General features: G+C 39.5%; 1 protein-coding gene across 1 annotated transcript in view; it reads left to right on the forward strand.

The window, feature by feature from the left end:
- sema3h (sema domain, immunoglobulin domain (Ig), short basic domain, secreted, (semaphorin) 3H) overlaps window positions 1–23,896 on the forward strand; it is a gene marked incomplete at both ends in the record, with an annotated part of 53,731 nt that overhangs the window by 14,702 nt on the left and 15,133 nt on the right. Inside the window, 7 exons of the mRNA XM_079238610.1 lie at window positions 12,333–12,487; window positions 17,189–17,251; window positions 17,714–17,833; window positions 19,214–19,307; window positions 19,657–19,776; window positions 20,940–21,085; window positions 21,895–22,009. Of these exons, the coding sequence (XP_079094736.1) occupies window positions 12,333–12,487; window positions 17,189–17,251; window positions 17,714–17,833; window positions 19,214–19,307; window positions 19,657–19,776; window positions 20,940–21,085; window positions 21,895–22,009 (813 nt within the window). The remainder of the gene's footprint in view (window positions 1–12,332; window positions 12,488–17,188; window positions 17,252–17,713; window positions 17,834–19,213; window positions 19,308–19,656; window positions 19,777–20,939; window positions 21,086–21,894; window positions 22,010–23,896) is intronic.

Genomic DNA, 23,896 nt, shown 5'->3' on the forward strand with positions numbered 1-23,896 from the left:
ACCCTGTCAAGCAGCAGTTTATCCTGCATCTGGGAAAAGTTAGTGTCCCAGTGGAAAGATAACCATGTCAGCTTTTCCCAAACATCGTAATTGTTCACTGTGGATTCTGCCACTTTGTCATGGAAGGATGTTGAAACACCAACGACACCTTTTCCAAAACAGTCTGCCACTTAACAAGTGTGATCTTGGCATAGACAAAACACAGACACTGCGATTTTATTGCGAACACTTAAGTGTGTGGACATGACTATTAAAAATGATTTTTTTTTTTTTTTTTTGCATGTGTGTTTGCACATGTCTGCACATGAGTGCCCATCTGTGTGCCTATAGGCTTTGTTCCCATGCTTCTGCAGGCCTCCCACTGTAATTGCAGCAGTAATTGGTGAAGTGATAACCCCATTTCCACAGGAAATGTGCCCCGGTTTCCTCACCGCCTCCCCCTCCCCTTCAGCACTACCCCCCTCTGGTGGTGCAGCCAACAAAGTCCTCCCTTTGGGAACATTGCACCAGACAGCTGAAGCTCCCTGGGGCTCAGCGAGCAGACAAACAGACGGACAAAGACAGATGCACATGAAGATACAGAAACAAGACTACACACACACACACACACACACACACACACACGCATACAAATGCACACATGTTGTTTCCTAATGCTCTCTGATGGACAATGCTTTAGGCTGTGGGGAAATAATTGGATAGATTAATGATAAGTGTAGCCTGTGTGCATGTGCTTGTGGGTGAACACAGCATGAAGTCTTACATCTCCATGTTGGGCTCACAGTAAGGAAAACTACAAAGTCGGACTGTCACGAAGGAGATTACACTTGAAATATTTCTTTATTCTTGCATCATAGTTTTTCTCATTTTTTCTTATTTGTCATTTATATTTCACCGCACAAACCACTCTGAAGCTCGCTGTGGTCGTCTTCCGTTTTAAATTAAATATGTCGCAAGTTTTGCAGTCAGATTGGAAACTTTCCTTATTAAAACTTGTCACTGTTCGAAGAGAGTGAAATAATCCGGCACTGCCTGTTTACTGATGAAATCAGAGCACATCTTAACCTGCCCATCAGCGTACAGACCAGAAAGTCATCTTGGCCTCGATCTGCTCTTGTAATGCCAGCATGGAAAAGCTGAGGTGACGTTAGCCATGCTGAGTGCCAAGTGGATTATTTCCTGTCACACCGCTTTCCCCTGTTTGCCCTTTCTTTGTGACGTGTTGACACACCTTGACAGTCACAGCTGAGCTCAGAGCTGGTCCTGACTGCAAGAGGGCATCTTGAATATCAGAAAAAAAAGATTAGAAGGTGAAATTAAAACTTTAACTCAAAAAGTCACATCTAAATCTTTTCAAACTGTTATTTAATAAAATAACGAGATGATGTTTTATCGTTTCATATCGTTTCATATTGGCATGAAAAACTATTTCAAAATGACAAATATTGACAAATCTGTTAATAACTATAAAGATGAAATAAAACCGCTCTGATTGAGACACTCTAAATGATGCCACCTTTACTTTTCAGCTGGGCCACTGTGGGCTTCAACTAAAAAGAGAGCAGACCCTTTTATACCAAAATTGTTAACTAGTTCTTGAGTGATGTGCCAAAGCCAGTAGTACTTTGCTAGAATATGGTCAGTCAAAACTTACAACAGGCTGAACTCTGATTCATTTGCCAATGCAACAGAGGAAACTGAGGTATGAGATCATTGTCGACTTTTTAAAGCTTGATGGAGAGGTGGAGCATGGGAAAAAAGGGAAAGCTTTATATTTTCCAGACCACTTTCTTTAAAATTGCAAAGTGAACTGGCCTTGGTGTGGGATGGGAACCGCAGATGCAGTTGCAGACTGGAGCTTCTGCATGCTTGAGGCCTTTAAAGCAGTTAAGGGAAGCACCTGCTAGCTGATCAGAAACAGCTTGCAGCTTGCGTTTTAGATCAACTACCTTCATATTTTAGTAGGTTTATTCATTTTAACCAATGTTCCTGCCTTAACTTTCAAATTGATTAAATTATAGCGTAGTGCAGCACTACTCAGTTCAGTCCTATGAGGGCCACAGCCCTACAGGTTTCCATGGTCTCCCTGTTCTAATACACCTGAGTCTAATTAAGGGGTCATTGTGCAGACCTGTTTAGGTCATTGGATCTATTTAATTTGAGTCCAGCATGTTGGAGCAGGGACGTCTGCAGGACCTCATCCTCGTAGGATTGAATTGAGTAGCCCTGGTGTAATGAACTTATTATAAAATCTACTTTACATATAATTATTGTGTGCAGACAATGTAAGAAAAGGCATTAAGCAGATCTGATAATCCTTTTTAGACAAACTCTCGCACATTTCATGCTCAAAAAGAACTTGCCTTGAGATCTCTGTAGAGCTTGTTAACAAAGCAGCATGGAGATGATTTACTGCAGGGTTTACAAAGAAGTGACTGCCATGAGTCTTAAAACTCAATATTTTTACTTATTTATTAAGAACAAAAAATAAATCTCAATTATATTAAGATCTAGATTTATTAGTGCAAAACAGATGCTCCATTTACCTGAACTTTTCAATAGAGCCTTTTAGCTTGAATGCAGGTGTTTTTATTCAGTGCATGCATTTGTGTGTAGGACGGTGTGTGAGCGAATGTTGTGCAGAGCAGGAATGTACTTAGCTGCATCACACGCCACACATTTGCTCTAATCACATCGAGGTCCATCAGAGCTCCCATGACCAGCAACTTTTAATCTAATGTTCACCAAGCATAAAAATATCTATTCACTGGCACACAATCGTTCACACATACACTCACACACAGACACACACACATACACTCAAAACATGTATGAACATTATGTAAACAGAATACTTATTAAGGCAAATATGGCCAAACAGAAACACCAATATAAAGGAGCCATTCATGCACAGGCATTTGGTGTGTGTGTGTGAGTGTGCATGTGTGGACCTGTAAGATTATGTCTTAGCATGTCGGTTTCTTTACATTGTAACCTTTCCCGTCTTTGATTCCCAGTGACAGAAGTCAAAGGCCAATTGGCTCTGATCAGAGGTCAAGACCCTAATTGACCATCCTGTCAATTTGATGTTGATAAAAGCGGCTGCTCTCAGCCAGCATGGGTGTGTGTGGTTGTGTGTGTGTGTGTGTGTATGTGAACAAATGTGTGCACTGCTCTTACTGACCAGCACAGGAGCGACTTGTTTTTACTGTTACAACTACTTATTACCATGATTTCCTTTATTTACTCTCATCAAATATTGTTTTACCCTGATCACAACTTATAATTAGGGCCTCATTAAAAGTGCAGAGCCCAGAGTGTCCCAGGGGGCCTCCCTTCCCCACCGCAACATGGTGAAAATAGTGAATGAAACACCATGAAATGACATTTCGAACATCTCTCAGCCAGTGGTACCAATAGCAATAGACTAGTCACTGTGGTGTAGCTATCTGTCTTTTATGTACATTTTGTTTAATGTCCAAACTGCTGGTGTTTGCCCTACGTGGGCCCCAAGTGAGCATAGGTCCCTGGGCCTGAGCCCATAATGCCCATTGGATAATCGGGCCTTGCTTATAATATGATCAGACAACACCCATGCACCGCTTCCAGAAGAACTGTTTACAGTAGAGGTACGAATTACCCATGTGTCCACCGTTCTTCCTTCACTACAAAGGGAAAGTAGCGGTGGTGTATGGTCTCATGCTGCTCTAGATGTCCCACCAAGTAGGAGCTGCAATATATACTAATGTTTTAGCTTATCATTGATAACCATATGCATTAAATGAATTTATATGAATTTAGAGTAGTCACCAATTATTCAATGGGACGTCTGGATATTGAATACTAGTGAGATCCTCATAGTGATGTTTTGTTGTTTATAGAAATATGTCTAAATGTGTGTGTTGAGTGTTATACTTTAATCCGTGTGTTCATCTCTGCCCCCCCACCCCAACCCCTCCCTATTAAATAAATTGCTTTGATGTCTTAGAAACACACCATTACTCCAAACTGCCCTGTGTGTGTTAGCCGAAGTGTTGACGAGAGGTGTTGGCATCTGTGTTTGTGTGAGACATGGGTGGGGGCAGGCGGAGGGTTAGGAAGTAAGGCCAACAGACACCCCTCGATGTCCCCCCCGAAATTTTGTTGGCATGGTTGCTGTAACCAGGGCAACTGTCCCAAGAGTAAGGGTGGAGTGGGTGCAGCTGGTGTTTCATGACTGAGTAAGGGGTGAGTGTGTGTGTGTGTGTGTGTGGTAGAGAAGAAAGAGATTTTTTTTCTGCTGAATTAGAGCTATTCATCTTTGTAAGGTCAAAACAGTAGGCGACATAATGAGACAAAGTTTTCCAAATATTCTGAGTATACTTGCTTTTGCATGTGACTCTGTGTGTGAAATACAGCCGGACCTAACTGTGATAACAGAGTTATATTGAACATAAATCTCTTTTTTCTTCTGTATTTAGCATGTGATGGTGACTCACTGATTGCAGCTGATTTTGCCCAATGCTTTTACTTTTATGGAAGAGTTGACAAAGCCATGCCTGCTTGTAGAGTGTGTCATCTTGCTTGTTATAATGCTGATTTTACTGAACTCTATAATTAGAATGGGTGTTGGATTTCAGCTTGTCTGACCCAACAGGAACCCATGATGGCAACAGATGCTGAATGTTGCTGGTGCTGTCACTGCAGAGGTGGTTTCACATTCAATTAAGCTGCGTTCTTCCCCTCATATTGAATTAAACAAGGTCATGCAGCTCTTGTGGTGCACACACTGTAATTTGGATGCAGCACTGGATGCTTGAGTAGGCAGAGCAATGCTTGAATTCCACTAGGGTTTTCATTTCCTGTGAAGAGGGTGGCTCTCAGAAACATCCTTCCTTCAGAAGGAAGCTGTAAATATTAAAAGTTAAGTATGTGCTTGAAATGATAGCACTTAAGGCTTTGGAGCACTGTTGGTGCCTAACTTCAGCACAATCATGGACTTTTTTTTTTTTTTTTTTTTTTTTTTTTTTAGAAAAAACTGAATTATTTGCGGTAGAAGTGAACCAGAACATGTTCATATTGATTTTATAGTAATCTGCAGATTTACAGGTAGGATGACATTTAGTTTATCGCCTTCCCCAGCTGGCAGTTGCTTGGTAACTGTCCCTCACATAGTTTCTAGTCTTGTGTAGATGCTAGCTTACCAATATTCCAGCAACTGTGCTTCATCCAAAACCTGAAAACACAAAGCAATGTCTAAACAGAAGCTCTCTGTGTACTTTTGCCGGTGACCCACATCCCTGCTGTACGGTGTAGGAGTGCTGCAGGTGTTGCCAATATGAGTTCTTTTTCTGTAATTGTCTACGGTTACATGCTCGGCAGAATTCTGACTGTAACCCTGTTAGGACGTTAAAAGACACAGATATTTGTGATTACATTAACTTAATTGAGGGGATATACGAAGGAAGCAGTAATCTAGTTAAACTGAGTTGAGTACGCTGATCTCAATTATTTTAAGCATAGACCTAATGCACAGTATTACATCTTGTCATATTATAGTTTCCATAAGATCCTGTGACACACACTATTTCTTCTTCTTCTTCTTCTTCTTTTTTTTTTATTTTTGTTCGTTCTGTTCTTTTTTAAAAGAACATAGTTGATTGTTATATGCTTGTTTTCATTTATATTTCCATCAAAACATCTAATACAGTACAGATAGGAAGACTGTAGTCCAATAAAGACACATTTTTGGGGGTTAACCAGTAACGGGAGTGTACTAAAGCTCTGTAAAGTCTTTAGACCCAAACATTGTAAATGTGTGATGGCATATCATGGGCATAGGCCACTCATTGAACAATGTCCTCTAATATGATATAACCAAGATTTTAAAAAAGCATTGCAGACTAATATTTTCTTATTTAGATGAATCTCTGTAGATGGAGTTTTGCTGTGTATGCCGGTTTAACCATTGCTGAGGTTGTATTTGTATTAAAGGTAAGGTGCACATGAGGGCATGTCGTAAAATGCATCTTTAGCTACAGTTATTTGACTAGCTGAAAGCTTGGGTAAAATCAAGGTATTGAACAGTATTTTTATTGGATTGGAACAATTTCTGAAGCTGGTTTATCTTTTAATAACTGAACCTGTGTAGAGAAGATAACAGCAAGGGAGGAATTCACATTAGTTGACATTGATTACAAATTGATCTGGCAGGGAGGCAGCAAAGCTAAACATGTGACAGGTAAGACATATTGTTTCCATACTACTGAAAAGTGAATACAAACATTGAAACATAACTTTGCCCTGGTAAAAAAAAAAACAACCCGCAAAACACAAAGTGGGCATTTAAAACTTACATTTTAGTCTGAAGCATTGTTCATAAACTGTTTTATAGAAAGTTCTGCTTGAATAGTTTGTAGTTTGTACCTTTTTTTTTTTATGAAAAACAAAACAAAAAAGCCAAATTGTGTTGCATTCATTGTGCTGCTGATGGACTCTCTGGGATAAATTAAGCTTAGATCAGTGTGAAACAAAACAATTTAGCTCCCTGATGCTGTGCTGAATAGTAACACAGTACCCAGTGAGACTTCACGCTGAGCTAAGCATAAGTTTTCTGCCGTCTACCTTTGGTGTGCAAGACCATTTCTCTCCCACTGTGACTGTTTCTCTGTCAGATTATTTCTACATTTCTATTGAGTCATGTCTTCCTCTACTTTCCTATAAACTCATTTCCCTTCTGCTCATCCATCTCTTGTGTTTTTGCTTGACTGTCAGCATGTTGTAGTTCCTCTAATTTCTGTCCTCAGCATCCATCTTTCTTTCCACCCTCACCTCCTCCCTCTCTTGCTTATTTGGAAAGTTCTATTTTTTTTTTAATCTTTTTTTTTTTGCATTTTCTATCTTTCCCCCTCTATTGTAATTATTTTCAGCCCTCTCCCAGTCAGCCTGTCAGCTGGCTTTCCTTCACTCATCATCCGTCCAATCATCATTTTTCACATTTGCCATCAAAGCATTTTCCTCTTCTCACCTCACATTTTTCCTCTTTATTCATCTGCTTCTCTGACCCATCTCCTCCTCTATTCACATATCCTGTTATTTTACCGTCTCTTATTGCACTACCGGTTTTCCATCTCGCTCACGGCTACTATTCCCCTTCATGCTGCTCTTTCGTTTGACTCCACTTCTTCCTCAATCCACACGTATGTCCATCATTTGCCTTGCAGTGACATTGAAACATGGTTTTAACAGGCATACCCTCCTCCATTCTCATCAACCTATCTCGTACAATCCGCTTTGTCTTTTCTTGCTCCATTTCTTCGCACTCATCCTCATCATCATCAATCAATGTTTATTAATGTCCTCTGGTCTTTATCAGTCCCCTCACCCCACCCCTCTCTCATCTGTCCATCATCACACCATGTTTTGACATTTTTCCCATTCTCATCTCGTAACTGCCGTCACCCATCAGCCCTTTTTTTTTCATCTCGTTCTCACTTTGGCGTGTCATTTTTTTCTCATCTTCTCCTCCAGCTGTTCCTCCTCCTCAATGCCATCCACTTTTACCCTCTAATATTTATTGTGTGGGTCTTTGTGCATGTTGATAAAACAGAAGTTTAAAACCATGCAGCAAAGCACACTTATGGTTGATTTTCTTTTTCTACAGATTTTTTTTTTGTCAAACAGAGGAGTGCAGTTTTGTAATCTTAGGTAGTGAAAGAGCCACACAGTAGACTTAAAGAAATATATTTGAACTATTTCTTAAAGGCAAACCTCAATAAATGTGCTGTACTTGGAAAAAAAATGCTGCATATTTTACAAAAATGCACCGCTGCCTTCTGCAACATTACTCCTCAAAGTTTATATTAAATAGTTGTTTGTCAGCAACATCGGCTTGCTGAAACATTTAGTCTCTGATCCACACCAAATTCCTTCAATGTTTGAAGTTTTTTGTGAATATAATGCCTCTTTCTTACCCCCTCAGCCCACCCACCCCTCAAGCAACCTTTCAGTGGGTTTTAAATCCTTGTTTAATCTAGGCCACTCCATATCCCTTCAGTTCTTCTCTTTGACTCATTCCTGAGTGGATTTTCTTAGGATCATTACGCTGCTGAAAGTTCCACTCCTGATGCAACTTCAGCTTATGGACAAACAGTCTTACATCTTCTTCCAACTCTCTGATGTGTAGCAGAATCACAGCCATATCGATGAAAAGAACTTCAGCCCCTAAAGAAACACACACACAAACACACACAAAGAAATTCAAGAGATTTTTAATAAGTGCTTGGAAGTTGGTATGAGGTTTCCTTCCTGAAAAGCTGCTTCTGGTTTGTTGAGACTGCTGAAAAAGTTAATATTCTCTTTGGACATTTCATATTTTTTTCCTTGGAAGCTTGCCATGCAAGTCAAATATGTGCAAACTCTTCCTGGTAGTAGATCATTGTGTTGTCACCTGCATGGCCTTTCAGGTTTGAGGGTTGGTGAAAACTTATTTTGCTTTTTTGCAATCTGCTCTTGGAGTAAGTTTACTTTCTGACACATTCCATTTTGGACACGTCAACATTTTTCATAACATGGTAATATTTCATTTCCCCTGACTATGATACAGGTGGTAGAGCAGGTGATGTAGTACTCATAGGATTTGTAAGTGTCAAGTAATTTACCTGTGTCTCTGATCTGTTTTTCCTCCTATCCAAGTGATGAAAATAAAAAAAGTCAATGTCACCAGTTGGCACTTTTTCTGAGTGGATCAGATGTTACTTTCTCTAATAGGATGATTAAGTCAACAACTTCCCTGGATATACTTGAGTTTTTCACATGACTGTACAGTGTATGCCAACCAGGAACTATGACGCGGAGTCTCATGGGCTCACAGCAGGGAACTTCTTAATTGGACCAAGTTGTGGAAACCTGTCAACCTGCCATTTTGATGTGTCTGGAAAAGGTCAGAACACGTCACGTTCAAGTTTCTGTAATTTTAGTCAAGCATCACAGACTTCCATAGTCTTTGTTGTCTCTTGCCAGCAATAAGAACAGGAAGATATCAGGATTAATGAACTTAAAGCAGACAAAACATGTGTGTGAATGCGGTACATGTGACCTCTAACAGACGTTGCAAAGGAGACGTCCAGAGCCTTCACTGGGAACTTTAAAGCAGGAGAAATTCTACATTTACGATAAATGTAGTGAAGTAAATGCTTCAATTTCAGGGACATTAACTGAGCAACACTGCAAAGAGGTAGTAACCATGTAGATAATCAGATCATTATTGTTGTTTAATTTATCCTGAGTGAAAACCAAAATAAAATATGCTGTTAAGACATGAACTTTATAGCATAAACATTTATTTGCAATTTAACTACCTGAAAACCTGGAAGTATATTGACTTTAAAACTGTGAGAAATGGAGAGATGATTAAAATGGTTTCAGGCTAATTCAACACAGTAATTCCACTCATAAGACCTGCCTTTTATCAGAGTCTTGCCAGCAGTGTGAGGTGGCACTACATCTTTTAGAGGTGTTTCTGAATTGGGCTGAATCGGTCGTGTTTCCACAATGTTCTGGATCTGCTCTGTGCTGCATCGCGACAATGCTGAAAAAATCCATTTACACCATGACTGCTCGTTGTCACCACCTATCTCTAAACATTTAAATAGTTCACATTGTAGGGATTTTTTCTGCAGTCTGGTCAGACTGGTGTCTGAGAAGAAGGAAGTGAAAAGAGGCCTGCTTTTTCAGCAAATCAGCACGGTTGTTTTGTGTCCTCAGACTTAAAATAGCCCTGTTGTCACTGAAACAACCAAACACTCAGCTGCTGCAAATTTGCTTCAGCTGAAAATGAACTCTCTCACACCTTAGTCTGTAGCTTGACATATATATATCTGTCGTTACATACGAAATGCAGCCCGTCATCAGTTTTTAGGTCCTTCACATGACTGTGTTCCACTTTTTCTCAAGTGTGACAGTTTTGCCTAGTTTATGCTTTCTTTTACTTCAGTGTCCTCATATTTCCTCCAGATTTCTTCCAGAGATATCTAGCAAACACACACACACATATGTATCACTTTATGTCGGAAGTATCCAGAATCGCTGAGGAGTTTCTTCTTTTCTCTGCTGCTGTGTTCATGGAGCTGCGTGTTTGCTGTTTGAGCAAAACTTAAAGGACATGCAGCTGCAGCAACGTTCCCAAATACATATTTAAATTTTGATGGACGATTCTTTTTGTTTCATGTATCAGTGTGTTGAGCAAAAATGGGTAAGGATTTGTTTGATCCTTGCACACTCTTACCTTTGTTACATTCTTCAGCACAGCAATGATTGCTTTGGAGGTTCTGAGTTAAACTGGGGAATGCAGAAAGTGAAAGCTATGCTTTTCATATTGCATCAAAATCCGATCAAGGCAGATGCATCAGCATGTGTCACTTCTTCATCACAAGTTTGAATTATCCTTTGATTTTCACTGGAACTGTTAGTTCAGCATCTCCTTCACCTGTGTACATGTTGCCTGGCATTAAGCTGCTACTCTCGCTGCCAATGCAAGAAATTCACTCTCTTATGATGCTTTAAAGGATATTAACTGAATCTCATAGCTCCGTGTCAGCTTGAATTTAACAGCTTGAATAAACAAGCTGTGTATTTGAAAGGTGTTATTCATCACTGCAGAGGAACAGGCAACACATGGCTACCCACCACTTGAACAGACCAAAACTCTGTGTGATTGTTTAAATTAACGCGAGCCGAGTTCGCTGTTGTCGTGAAAGGTGATAAATCATGAAGTTAAACAATTATGTGTGCTTGATCTACACTGAGCAGCGATGGATGTAAATTAGACGCTGTTTAAGTTCACATATACCAGTTCATCATAAGTTCAAGTTAAACACCGAATGGAAACTGTTCTCATCTTGCGCCTTTGGTTGTAGAAAGAACGGCCAGGTTGATAAGCAGGGAAGTGTTCGCTGCTGTTTTTTCTCACTCTTTAGCCAATTTTCTTCTTTTTTTATCTTCAAACATATTTTATGGGCTCTTTGTGCTTCACATTGGTATTTAGAGGTGCCAGCGTGTAAAGCCACGACTGGCACTGCTTTAAAGCCTACATGTTTATGCTTTTCAAGCTGATGCCAGCTCCAATCCACTGAAGAGCATGGTACATGAGATAGTCAGACGTGCGGTTTCTGTCCTTTTTCAGATATCGAACAATCTCCCGCACCATAGTTCTCATAGTTTACGTGGTGCAACAGAGTAATCATTTTAAAAAATGTAATCTGTGTGTGTCCTTTATCTGTGTTTCAGAATCTGTAATTATCATGAAGCCTGTCTGGAGATGTCGCTCAGGAACAGTGTGTTTGTTTATTTACAAAGCATACATTACAGCTTCTTTGTCCGACGCAAGTGTCCAGCCGGATAAGAGAAATGAGGCAGTAAGACAAACTACTATCAGCTGCATAAGATACTGCAGGTGTGGGAATGGCTTTGTCTGGGCTTTCATCTGAAGACGGTAGTTTGCCTTTTAGCTTAGTATTGCTACAGGCGGATATTTGTATTAAAAATTCATATTTGTTTTACTTTTGCTTCCTACAGCCGTGCTTGTGGATATGAAATTTTGCATGTAATAAACCTTTGAGGTGGAAAAATAATTTAATTTATTTTTAAAAAAGTGAATGCACATTAAAACAGCCTCAGCTGAGCAAAGTGCTTCACAGCAGCTGCATCACGGAGAAAAATAGGGGGGAAAAAAAACCCCTACAAAACAAGCATAGTCATAGTCACATTAGCTTAGCATTTAGCTCCTGGTCCTGGTGCAAAAGTTGTGATCCATTTAATGTGGGATGTTAGAATAATGAAGCTCCCAACTCGAACGTCCCTTACGTCTGATTTCCTCCTCAAACAGACAGAGCAACGTCACTGTCCGAACTTCACGATCAGAAGTTAAACACATGTAGGCAGACATATGTAGGAATAAATGTAAAAAAAGTAAAAAAGTAACCGGGTGGAAAACAGACACTAAGAAGCAAACTAATACAAAATAAAACCACACCAACTTGTCAGTGAACATTTGAAACCAAGGAGTTTATATACACAGAGGTAAACTAACAAAACGAGCAGCAGGTGAAAAAAATGTGCAAATGAAAACAACTGCGATGGACAGGAAGTGACCGAAACAGAATACAGAAAGGGGTAAACCTACAAAGTAAAATAGGAAATAAGATAGAACTGTGAAAATCTGAAACTAACAAAAAAGAAAATCTCAGTATATGGATTATATAGGTATATATATACCTGCTCATTTTTTATGCTATTAGGCAATCTCTACTAACGCTTATTTTTCTGTTTGTCTTTCCATCTTCCCCACACATCAGAGCTCATCCAGAATGGCCGGCTGCTGACGCTGCCCCTGGCGGCTGGAGACCTGCACTCCCTGCTGCCTGACGAAGATAGGAAGCGTCTCTATGTGGCCTTGAAAGATAATCTTCTCTCCACCAGCATGGATGACATAACACAGAACCCACGGAAGGTTAGAGCTGGATGATGCACACAAACATTCACATACTGTCTGTGCCAAAGTAAAATACAAACATTCGACAGATCATAGATGTATACTGGGGGGGATGAGCATAGAATGCAAAAATAAACACTTAAATGACAGCAAATTAAGAACACTGATTTCCTTGAGTCCAGATGGAAGTCATTACTGATGATTTAAGAGGAAAGTCACACCCATTGGACTAATATCCCTGACATTGTCTTATCTTTCTGGAAGTCTATTTTTCTTAGAAAATATATGTTTTTCTCCTCAGTCCAGTTTTCTGCCTTCTACCCTCATTAGCACGGTTTCAATGTGGCACTAATAGATTTTAGGAACAGAATAAAATCAGATTAAACTTTATTTATAAATGACTTTTCATTAAAAAAAAGAAGCATGCAGTGCTTACATGAAAACATACAAAAATTAAAAACACACCTGATCATAATCTGTCACATTCATTCACATTTACAACATGCATTCACGCCCATCTTTCTGTCTCTTCTGCTGAAATTATTATGGAAATAAAAAACTGTGACACTGCTAAGAGGAAACAATATCTTCCCCGCTAAAGATCACAGAGGCTGCCATCACTGGAAACCACCCAGATCAGAAGGGGCAGATGTCCACACCACAGCCATAAGGTTGTGGCGCAGGATTGTTGTCACCCAGACATAGGCAATCCCCATGGCAACGAACCTGGAGAGAAACCTCACAAAGCCCTAGTATGAAGGATCTCCATGAGGAAAACACTTGAGTTAAAAATGTTAAACAACAACAACAAATAAAAGTAACAGGTAAAAATGAGACTGGTTACCAGTCCACCGCAGGACCTGCTGGGAATATTATCTGTTAAAGTATTCATATAAATATAGTATAGTATTCATATATAAGCTGATCCTGCTTCCAGAAAAAAAGTAATAAAAATTCATTGATATGAACAATTAATCTCAACCAGTTCAGTGACTATATTTCTCTTTATGACAACCGTACAGCGCAGCCTATAATTCCACCTACTGATGACACCACACAGCAGGGTTAATTCACTCACACCGCATGTTGATTAAGATCCAGTTAGCTATTTTCTATCAAATGACAAAAGTTCACCTCAGATTTCTCTGGCAGTTGGACAGAGCTACTGTGTCATATTTCGCAGTCTTTACAACCAGCTACTCCATCAAATCGGAATATAATATAAAACCTCTAAATGTCTGCTTTTCAGCAGTAGATGAGTTTTCTTTTTTTTTCTAACACTGGAAAAATTATTATCTGATTTTTGCAACTGGCCCAAACCAACAAACTCTTACCAACATAATGAGTTCCAGTCAGGCCACAAAATTACTTTATGCGTATTCCTTACATTCCTACTTCCTCAGCTTTCGATGTCCACTGCTATCATATCCACGTTGGCTGCAAGGAGACGTTATTCCTCAAATAGAAACATCTGAAGTCTGGAAGTTATGAACAAAGACAGCACCAGATCATCTGCTGTCCACATTTTATACACACACACACACACACACACACACACACACACACACACACACACACACACATATATATATATATATATATATATATATATATATATATATATATATATATATATATATATATATATATATATATATACACATATATATACATATATATATATATATATATATATATATATATATATACACACATATATATATATATATATATATATATGTATATATATATATATATATATACATATGTATAGAGAAATGAAATGAAATCTCTTTACAAATTTACATATGTAAAGAGAAATGAAATGAAGCTTAAATCCCTGAGGCAGGAAGCACACTGTCAACCCTTTCCTGAAGCAGCTGGTTTCATTCCCATCCTACAAGCAGCGATCAGTAAAAAAGAAAAATCACATCCAACATCACACGATCACAACCAAGGTTTGTTGAGCAACTCCAGGATTCATAAGGATATCAGTCTAGGAGGAAATTGCTGAGAAAATAAATCAACAGTTACATGTAGGTGTGCCTGTTACTGGATCCGGTTTCATCCTGCAGCTTTAACAGAATATCCAGACAGCCAGACAGACACGTTAATGGCTGATTGAGTTCAGGGTCACAGCAAGGACAGCGACAGTGCTGCCTTCTCATAACTGTGACCTGTCAAATCAAATCAATAACCTCATCAGTCAGACACCCGTGGAGGCAATAACAGGGCTAAACAGGTAGACAAGCAGACAACAGCAACTGAAACAGACAGACAGACAGACAGGCAGCAGTCATGCTGAACAGCCACCCACTCAGCCAGGAAGTCAGCCAGCAAAGGAAAGATAGTCATAGTCAACTCATTACTCAGCTCCATGCGGGGTGTCAAGTTATTCATTTATACATACAGCGTTTACAGTGTATTTATATCCTTTTGGCTTGTGTGCAGTTGTCTGTTGTCTTGTTAAAATCACTCACGATGCCTTAAACTGTACTTTCTTCTTTATTTTTCTCTGCTCACATCCACAGCTGTTGATAATTTTTCTGTAAAACTTTAAACTAGAACATTTACACACAGTATATATGTCTAACAGACTTAATAAAAGTGGCTTTGGCAGACGGGTTGACACGCTTGCAGTCCCTCCACTTCATCTCAGTGCAGAAGAGAAGACCGAACGTGACGCTGTCGCCTTCAGTCACATTTTTCTTTGATCAGGCCCTAAAAACCTCGAGGCGTTCTTTATGTGCGAGTCGCTATACAGAGGGTCACCGCAGGTTAGTGGGGGTCGTTTTTTTTATTTATTTGTTTTGTTTTCATATTTCTCTCATGGTAATTTTCCTTTCATTTTCTGTTTCCTTTCCTGGTGTGAAATACAGAAATTTCACATTTTCACCACTTTTTTTATTTGATTTATTAGCCCACACTCCTCTTATATGCTTGGTAAAATGACAACCAGCATGCTCTTCACAGGAGAGTAAATTAACCACAGTCTTTACCTGGTGGTTCTCTTGTAACGGTGGTCCATGTTCCTGTGTGGCATTTGGAGATTAAGGGAAGCGTGGTCTCAAATCTAATCTGATCGTCTTGGCTCTGCAGCAGGCTCTGTGGGAATTACTACATCGGGGAGCAATTACAGCACATCCACAAATAGTTTCCCCAACCCACCAACATGTGTCATTAATGACCTTATTTGAGTTAATGTCACATTTTAGAAGTGGCTGCCATAGAAACAACAGGAATAATTTTCTGTTTGGATCAGCATCCATACATGCGCACTTCATCATCATTACTTCTTCACTATCACACAACCTCGACTGATTTTTCTTTTTTTTTGAGAACGCTGCAGTTTCGCTGGTATGTAGTGATAAGTGTAGACATTTACTTATCATACTGATTTCATCTTTGCCTCACAACTGTGGTCTCGGAGGGAATGACTGACCCAGGGAAACATTTAGATTAGTCATGTGGCTGCCATTGGACACTAAGCCTCAACTCTCCATCTCCCTCTCTCTCTGTGCATCTTATCTATAATTCACTTATTTTCTTCCCTTTCTGGCTTCGTATGAAAGTAGGCAAATAATTCCCGTTTCAGACATTTTATACATTGATTAAGTTTTTTTTATGCATATAAATAATGCAGTTTGATGTGATTTGGCCAACAAATGCAAGATTCACGCAGTTTTGATCATGTTTGTCTCCATTTGCATTTGGGAAATAAGTCTGCTGCTTTTAGTTTTCAACATTTCAAATAGTTTCTCATGGGCGATAACATTATTTAACCAATAAGGTCTCATCAGGATAGATGATCTCTTCTTCCAGGGAGTCATGGTCGTCTTACCAGAACCCAGGATGAGCTCACATCCAAACTGAAGCAAATAACATTATTCAGACTCAGCCTTTGGATTTTAATCAGTCAAAGGGTTAATTTCTTCATATCTGATCCTAAGTCACAGCCTGATTGTCTCCCATGTTCGCAGTATTTGTTTTGCTCCATGGCTTGCTGCATTTCTGCACTGCAATGTATGACAGAAATATCAGTGGTTTTCTTTCAAAAATGGTGTGAATAATATTTGCTCAAGGGTATGTCGTGTTCATTGTGAATTTGAGGGGAAAAAAAAAGCAAGTAAAAGAACAAGTTTAGAGTGAGAATTTTGTTTTGTGAAGGTCTTCTGCACTGGATACTTGTATCCCAGGCCTGGAGTTCTAACTAAAAGGTAAAGCCACTGCAGAAAGCCTGGCGCAACTGGAAGCAGTAATTGGTCTCGAGATATTTAAGATTAAAAGCTTTTATTGGGGTTGACAGTTAGAGGAACAACTACCAACGGCGTAGACACCCTTTTTACTCTGCAGGTGCAGTCAAATTATAGATTATTCTGGTAGCCATTATCACTGCTGCTCTGACAACTTTGCCCATTATCAGGACTCTATGTTGCTGCCAATTGGTTTTTATACTCTCCTCCCCAAAGCTGTTTTTCTGGTTAGACACCAGAGATGTGTGTGTATGTGTGTGTTTTCTGTTTTTATTTGACATCCAGATCATTCATGTTGTATTGGCTCTCCCTGCCTTGCTTTCTTCACAGAGCATCTGCAGGTCCCTGAAGCGTTTTATCTGAATTGTAGCATGAGCTGCTAAACCATTTTTAAAATCTCTTTCACTCTCTCTCTCTCTCTCTCTCTCTCTCTCTACTTGTTGTCTATCTCTCTCGCTCTCTCTAGCTGCATTGGCCAGCTAGTCCAGACCGTGTCCAAGAATGTCTCATGGCTGGGAAGGATCCAGAGGTGATAAAAATGCACATGCACACATATTCCCACTAACACACAGCAACCTGTAACAGTAACTTTATGTTACCATGAATGCAGGTAATCAGTTATTTAACTCGCATAGAAAAAGACAGATTGTTGTCCAGATTTGAATCGGTGACTTACATGTCAGGTCCTATCATCCGTTCTTCGCTGCTTGATGTAATGTGAATCTACCTAACAAGACCTGTGTAAAATGGTATGCAAGGATAAAGCAAAACAGTTGCAGGATTGATTACAATCTAAGCGGAACTAAAGCTGAATGAATCTGATTCACTTGGGAACTGTAAACAAACAAAAGCACAGATGCTGGTAGGAAAATCAAGATTCAGGTTAAGCTAGTACAAAAGGACAGACAGAAATACAAAACACTGCATCTTCACTCTGTGATCTCTCTCTCTCTCTGTATTTCTCTGTGTTCCCATGTCTTCCTCTGGCCAGCTGGAGTGCGCTAACTTCCTGCGAGTTCTGCAGCCATTTAATCAGACTCACCTCTATGTGTGTGGTACCGGGGCCTTCAACCCCCGCTGTGCATTCATAGCAACCAGCATCTTCCATCAGGTAAGGTCACAGAGATGCACATATACATACAAAATCATATTTCAGTGGCTGGTTTGCTGGCTAGAAACATGTCCCTCTGTTAAAATGGCTAAAAAGTAAATCACTGAACCACATATATGAATTTTTTTAGCAATGCTTTATATTTACTGTTATGCAATAGACATCGTTATACATACTCAAACTTACTAGGTAGCATGCATTTGTGCACTTCATGTACGACTGAGGACTTTACCAGTTAATAAAAATGTGTCGAAAGATTGCTTCCAGTTTGCTTGGAAACTACTATTTTCATTAATGTTTTATTTCCCTGCTGAAACTCCAAACTCTAGTCATTATATCTGCTGTTTTCCTCGACATCACATCAAGCTTCAGCCGTTAGGCTGTTTGAAACTTTCACACAGTATAGGAAGATTTATGTATAAATATACACATAGAAAGAAAGATGCTGACAGCAGTTGGTTGCAGATGCTTACAGTGTGAGGATGCTGATCCTACCACCCACCAGTCTGTGTGTGTGTGTGTGTGTGTGTGTGTGTGTGTGTGTGTGTGTGTGTGTGTGTTCAGGCTCCCAGCCCCTATATACAGAAATATCATATGTGGTGTCTGCCCCTATGTTTCACCTTGTGCCATCCATCCACAATGTGTAGACATTTCCATTTGTCATTATGGCTGCATTGCAGGCGCCAGCAGAAACATTAGATTTGACATTCCTATGTTATGTATAATGCATGTGCATTAATGAACAAGAGCGTCCCCTACTTTCTCTCTGATTAGTCCATGGTTTCTCATTATTTTGCCATGTGGGTAATCATAGTGTCAGAAATAGGTTGCTGGTTGTAAATGTCAGTAGCTATGGAAGCCGATGAGCATGCTGCTGTAGGATATTCAGACCTTTTCCTGTGATGTAAAATCAAAGATTGTTAGTATATGCTGAGTCTAGATATGTGCATTCTTGTGTTTTTCAAGTTGCATGTGTGTCTTGCAGCAGTGTGCTCAAATGTGTGTGTGTGTGTGTGTGTCAGAGAACAGTTAATCCCATGAAAGGCCATGTGAGATCAGATCAGAACAGAGGTTCAGACATGGTTCTTAGAGGAACTGGTGGCGCTGACTGTTTTAAGACTGGGCTTCACACATTTTGAAACCCCACAACTTAGCCAGATTAGCCTTAATTAGCTGCTCACTGAGTGTGGAAACGTATGCATGTGTGGTAGGGTGTTTGAGCTGAATGGTTTTTCATCTCATTTTATTTATCAATAGATGAACAGGATCATTTAAAAGCCTGAAAATGAATAGACTTTATTCTGGCTAAACAACCCAGATCTGCCTGTCTTTGTCCAGTGTTTTTTTTTCTCTGACTTCTGTGCTTGTTTTCTTTGTCAGTCAGAGCATCAGACTCTTTCCTACAGCCAGACAGAGTGTGGGAAGGGGAAATGCCCCTATGATCCGTTCCAGAAAACAGCTTCTGCTGTTGTTGGTAAGCTTATTGTTTCTTCCTGAATGAAACACTGTATACATTTGAATAGTTGGCCAGTTTGACTGAAGGTTTTAGCTGTGAATGATCTGCAATCAAGCTTTCCAAGAGAAAAACAACACAGGCAGAGAAAACATCCAACATTCTATATGCATTCATTTAATCAGATAAACATAATACACAAAACATGGGTTTGTTGTGGTCAGAAGCATAGACTACTGATTTCTGCAGCAACAACCTTCTTATGAATGTTCTTTGCAGCAGTGGCACTGGGACTTATGAAAAGTCGATTTTCTTTACATAGTTTTGAAAGGACAATGTGAACGCATGCCAATTTGTGTCCCATGTGTAGATGGAGAACTGTATGCTGGCATTACCTCAGACTTTATGAGCCGGGACTCGGCTTTCTTCCGAAGCCTTGGCAGCCGGCACGTCATTCGCACTGAGCAGTACGATTCCACCTGGCTGCAGGGTGAGTACAATAAAGTGTTGTATAAAGAAAAACTGAAATGAAGCACTAGAAACACCTGGTTTTTAAGTCTGTTCCAGTTTTACTTTGAGAACGGCCCTTATTTGGGTTGTGTTATTAGAAATTTCATGACGTCAAGATCTTTATTTTCTGCTCCTGTTTCCTCATTTAGACTAAGGTGTAAGCCTGAGAATATTCTGCATTTGTCTGAAGGGGCACTTGTGCATATCCTCAGTAACATTGTATGTACACAACATGCTACATGGATGTGGACAGATAAGCAGATATGTCTTCGATTTAGCAACCTTAAATACCATCTATAGAGTATCAAACTCTTTCAACTCTAATGTCCACATTTTGCATATTTGCCTCTCACATAGTTCACACAAAACGTTTTTTTAAACGCCATATCTAATAAAATACAGCACAAAATGTCTTTTGTTTATTTAACATCATTATTAATCTGTTAAATATATTACAGAATGATTTGTTTTCATTTTTTCTGTTTGCACTGAACGCAGTGAAATTGACAAAACCATTAATATGGCCTCAAACTTCCCACTTTTAAGGTACAGGCACAACATATACCCACCATTCCCAGTCTGTTGCCAGTTGTCCCAGTAGCTGTAAAAGGACATTAGCCATTGTGTGCTGCTGGTTCAGTACAGGAGATGTGTTGCAATACATCTCCTATGATTAGTCATAATACAGTACATTAGATATTGGAGGTTTTATTGTAACATATGTGTTTGTGCTGCATTTGCACATGATGTGATTTCATTGATAGTAATTTTGACATTCATTTAACACCTTCTTCGTCTTTTTTACCCTTCATATTGTAAACTAAACATTCTGAGGTAAACTGAAAGGTGAACTTTTGTATCTTATGCTGAAAATCAGCATCTCTAAAATCATCCTGTACGCCCGGCTGGTGTTTTATCAGGCCAGTGTGTCGACGTCTGCAGCTGATAACAACGAGAAACATGTTGACTGTCACTGGTCTTTATAAACTCACTTCTTCCTCTCCTGTGCCTTTGCTGTATCCCTCCTCTTCATACACTCCTCACATACATGTTACTTGCATATCAGTGCAGCTGTACTGCTACTACAGTTGATCTGCTCTAATGGATCTGTATTTTCATATATCTGTGTGTTTGTGTGTTTAGATGCCCAGTTTGTGCGGGTAGCGCCGCTGTCTGAAACTGATAACCCAGAAGATGATAAAGTCTACGTGTTCTTCACTGAGCGTGCTCAGGAAGCAGAAGGGGCTGGTGGGAAGGTGCTCTACTCCCGAGTGGCACGTGTGTGCAAGGTATGGGGTGTGTTTGTTAAACAAAGCTGGTAAATAGGTTTGTGGACTAAGATCAGAACCTGTCGGCATGTAGTTTACGTAGATGTGTTTACCTGTGCAGCAGAGTACGTGCCGGTGTGTGTGTCCCTGCAAACATTAAGATATATGTTTAGGACTGCAGCTGTACGTCTACTGAATGATATGCTGATTTATTTGAGTTATTTGTGTTTGTTGCTTATCAGTGCCATCAGTGTTTACTCTGCTCCACAGTGACAGTATTTATATAAAATACTGTACATTTACGCAAGTATGGCCATGCTGGTTTATTTGATTCAATTGTTTTGCTAGCCTATGAGTTTTTTAAATACTTACCGCAGTGATTGTTGGTTTTAGTGTAATTTAATGCTTTTAACAGAATGATTTTGTAGTTAAAACTATTTTAATTATTAAAGCTGTCAAAAAATAACTTGTAAACATTGATAACTAATTTATGCAATTAATTGTGCTTACATTTTTAAAGTAATTTAATGGCCCATACCTCCAACAATATATTCCCAATGAGAGGGTGCAACCCCACACTTTTCCTCTGTTTTTTACTAAACCTTTTTCCCCAGTTTTGTACAAACATTGCTGTTGTAGTCGCTCCTCCAGTCCTGTGTGTGTCTGCGCTGCCTCCTCCTTTCCTCCTCACTCATATTTCAGATCTAGTTGTTAGATAAATTTATTTCTCAGCTGTAATTAATCTGATTAGAATTATCAATCCTTTAACAGCTATGATATTTATATATTATATGTAAAATTGCACGTTATTGTATATTTCCTTCTTTTAGAATGACATTGGAGGCCAGCGGAGTTTAGTCAATAAGTGGAGCACCTTCCAGAAGGCCCGTATGGTGTGCTCAGTTCCAGGTCCAGACGGCCTACAGACACATTTCGACCAGCTGCGTGAGTACGCACACAATTGGCAAGCACATTACATGCACAATTACACCTCGGCTGTTGGTTTTAGCAACAGCTGGAGCTCTGCCACCGAGTATTTCATTAGAAATGATCTGAGCTTAGATATGAAGCCAGTTTTTGTGTTTACAAGCGTTTTCTGTTTTTAGGTGATGAAAAAGAGTTCACAGATGGAGGGAAAGTTAAAAGGGCTTAACAACAACCTCAGTGTTACTGTGTGGCTACATAGTTCTGCTGTTACCACGGTGACCATCAGTCACCTTGGGTTGGTCTTCATGCTTCAGCCTCAGTTACCACAGCAACTGGCCTCAACTCAAATTCAGTAGCGACAAGTTAATTCATTACTGAGGAATCCCACCAGTGTCCTTCAATTAGCTCAGTGTTCCTGTTTGTATGTTTATGAAAAGATCTATCAAGCTTTGAGTATTTAGGTCATACGTTAACGAACCAGAGTATCATCAGGCTTGTCAGGCGTCAGGAGCTCTTTTTTAACCAAGTTTTCAAAGTGGCTTTTGCATCTTCCAGTTGTTCACAACTGGTGACCTCACTGACACAACACACATTGTTATTCATGTTAGAGAAGCTTTCTGAAATAAAATAAGTATTTTAAAAAAGTATTTTAACACCTGATATAGGTACCAGTTTTTTTTTTTTTAATGTCTTTTATGCTGTTACACTTGTAGGCTGTAAAAATGTGTCAGATTGCTACAAGTTGGTAATGAGAAGAGCTTGTAGATTTGGTTACAGCTCTGCTGCGTTGCTCCATTTTCGCTCCACGTAAAACCTATAAAGCTGTCAGATTTTCCCACGAAACTGCAGACTGTCGTTGAGAACACTTTGATTCTTATCAGCATGGCAGCAGAGACGTCGGTGTTGCTTCTGATGAGCGCGAGATACCTTTTGATAAATGAAGAATCTTATTTCCTTTAGGTAGAACTTGTGCAACATACTAACTAAAGCAGTAGTGCAGCTTGAAAGATGCAGACAGGATGTGTATTTTATCTTTTTCGTGCTTTTTCTTAACTGCTGACTTGCTGAAAGAAAACTAATGAATATGTAGAAAAGGAGGGTGGAGGATTTCTCTGTGTTATGCTTGGTATTTCAGTTACTTCAATCTAATTTAGTCAATGTTATCTTTTTCAGTCAATACAGATTAAAATGTGAACATATCTGATCAGCAAAGGCTGATAAAACAATGTTGGCTAGTTGCATAATGGGTTAATAGACTTACATGAAAACCAGAGGAGTGTTTGTTCATACATTCTGGTGGACTTAGCCCAACACTCCCCTGTATTCCACCCCAGATGGGACTTGAACCCATAATCCCTGGCTTAGGAGGCCAGTGCCCTATCCATTAGGCCACTGGGGCTTGCAAATAGCTGACCAGAGAAAGATTCCATCCTGATAAGTGCAACAGGACACATGAGGTATATTCATGGTGATCTGACATGAAGTACTGAAAACGTTGGAACCAGAAGACAAAAGCGGTGATGTCATTAAACATCAGTGCTCATGCTCAGTGACTCCTTTGTTATGGAGTCAACACACTTCTGCTGATGCTTACGCCAGCTGTCTGCATCATATTTTTGTAGAGATGGTGTAAAAACGAAGCGTTGACCTAATTGGTAGGAGACTGTGCAAGTTAATTAGGAGTTTGTAGGTTTCATACCACTTCAGATGGACAGGGGCAACATTTATGCAGGCAGAGTAATTGAGCCTTGGCCATACACCACACTATATATGTATATTTTAATAAAAAGTCAGCGTTGCAAATTACAGCATTACAATTACAGGGAAAGTTTTGATTTGTAAAAAAGTTACTCCTTTAAAAGATTAAAAACCAACTGCAACAAATGGATGGAACTATCTTCCTAT

This window comes from Telmatherina bonti (genome assembly GCF_933228915.1).
Source record: "Telmatherina bonti genome assembly, chromosome: 4".
Lineage (NCBI taxonomy): Eukaryota > Metazoa > Chordata > Actinopteri > Atheriniformes > Telmatherinidae > Telmatherina > Telmatherina bonti.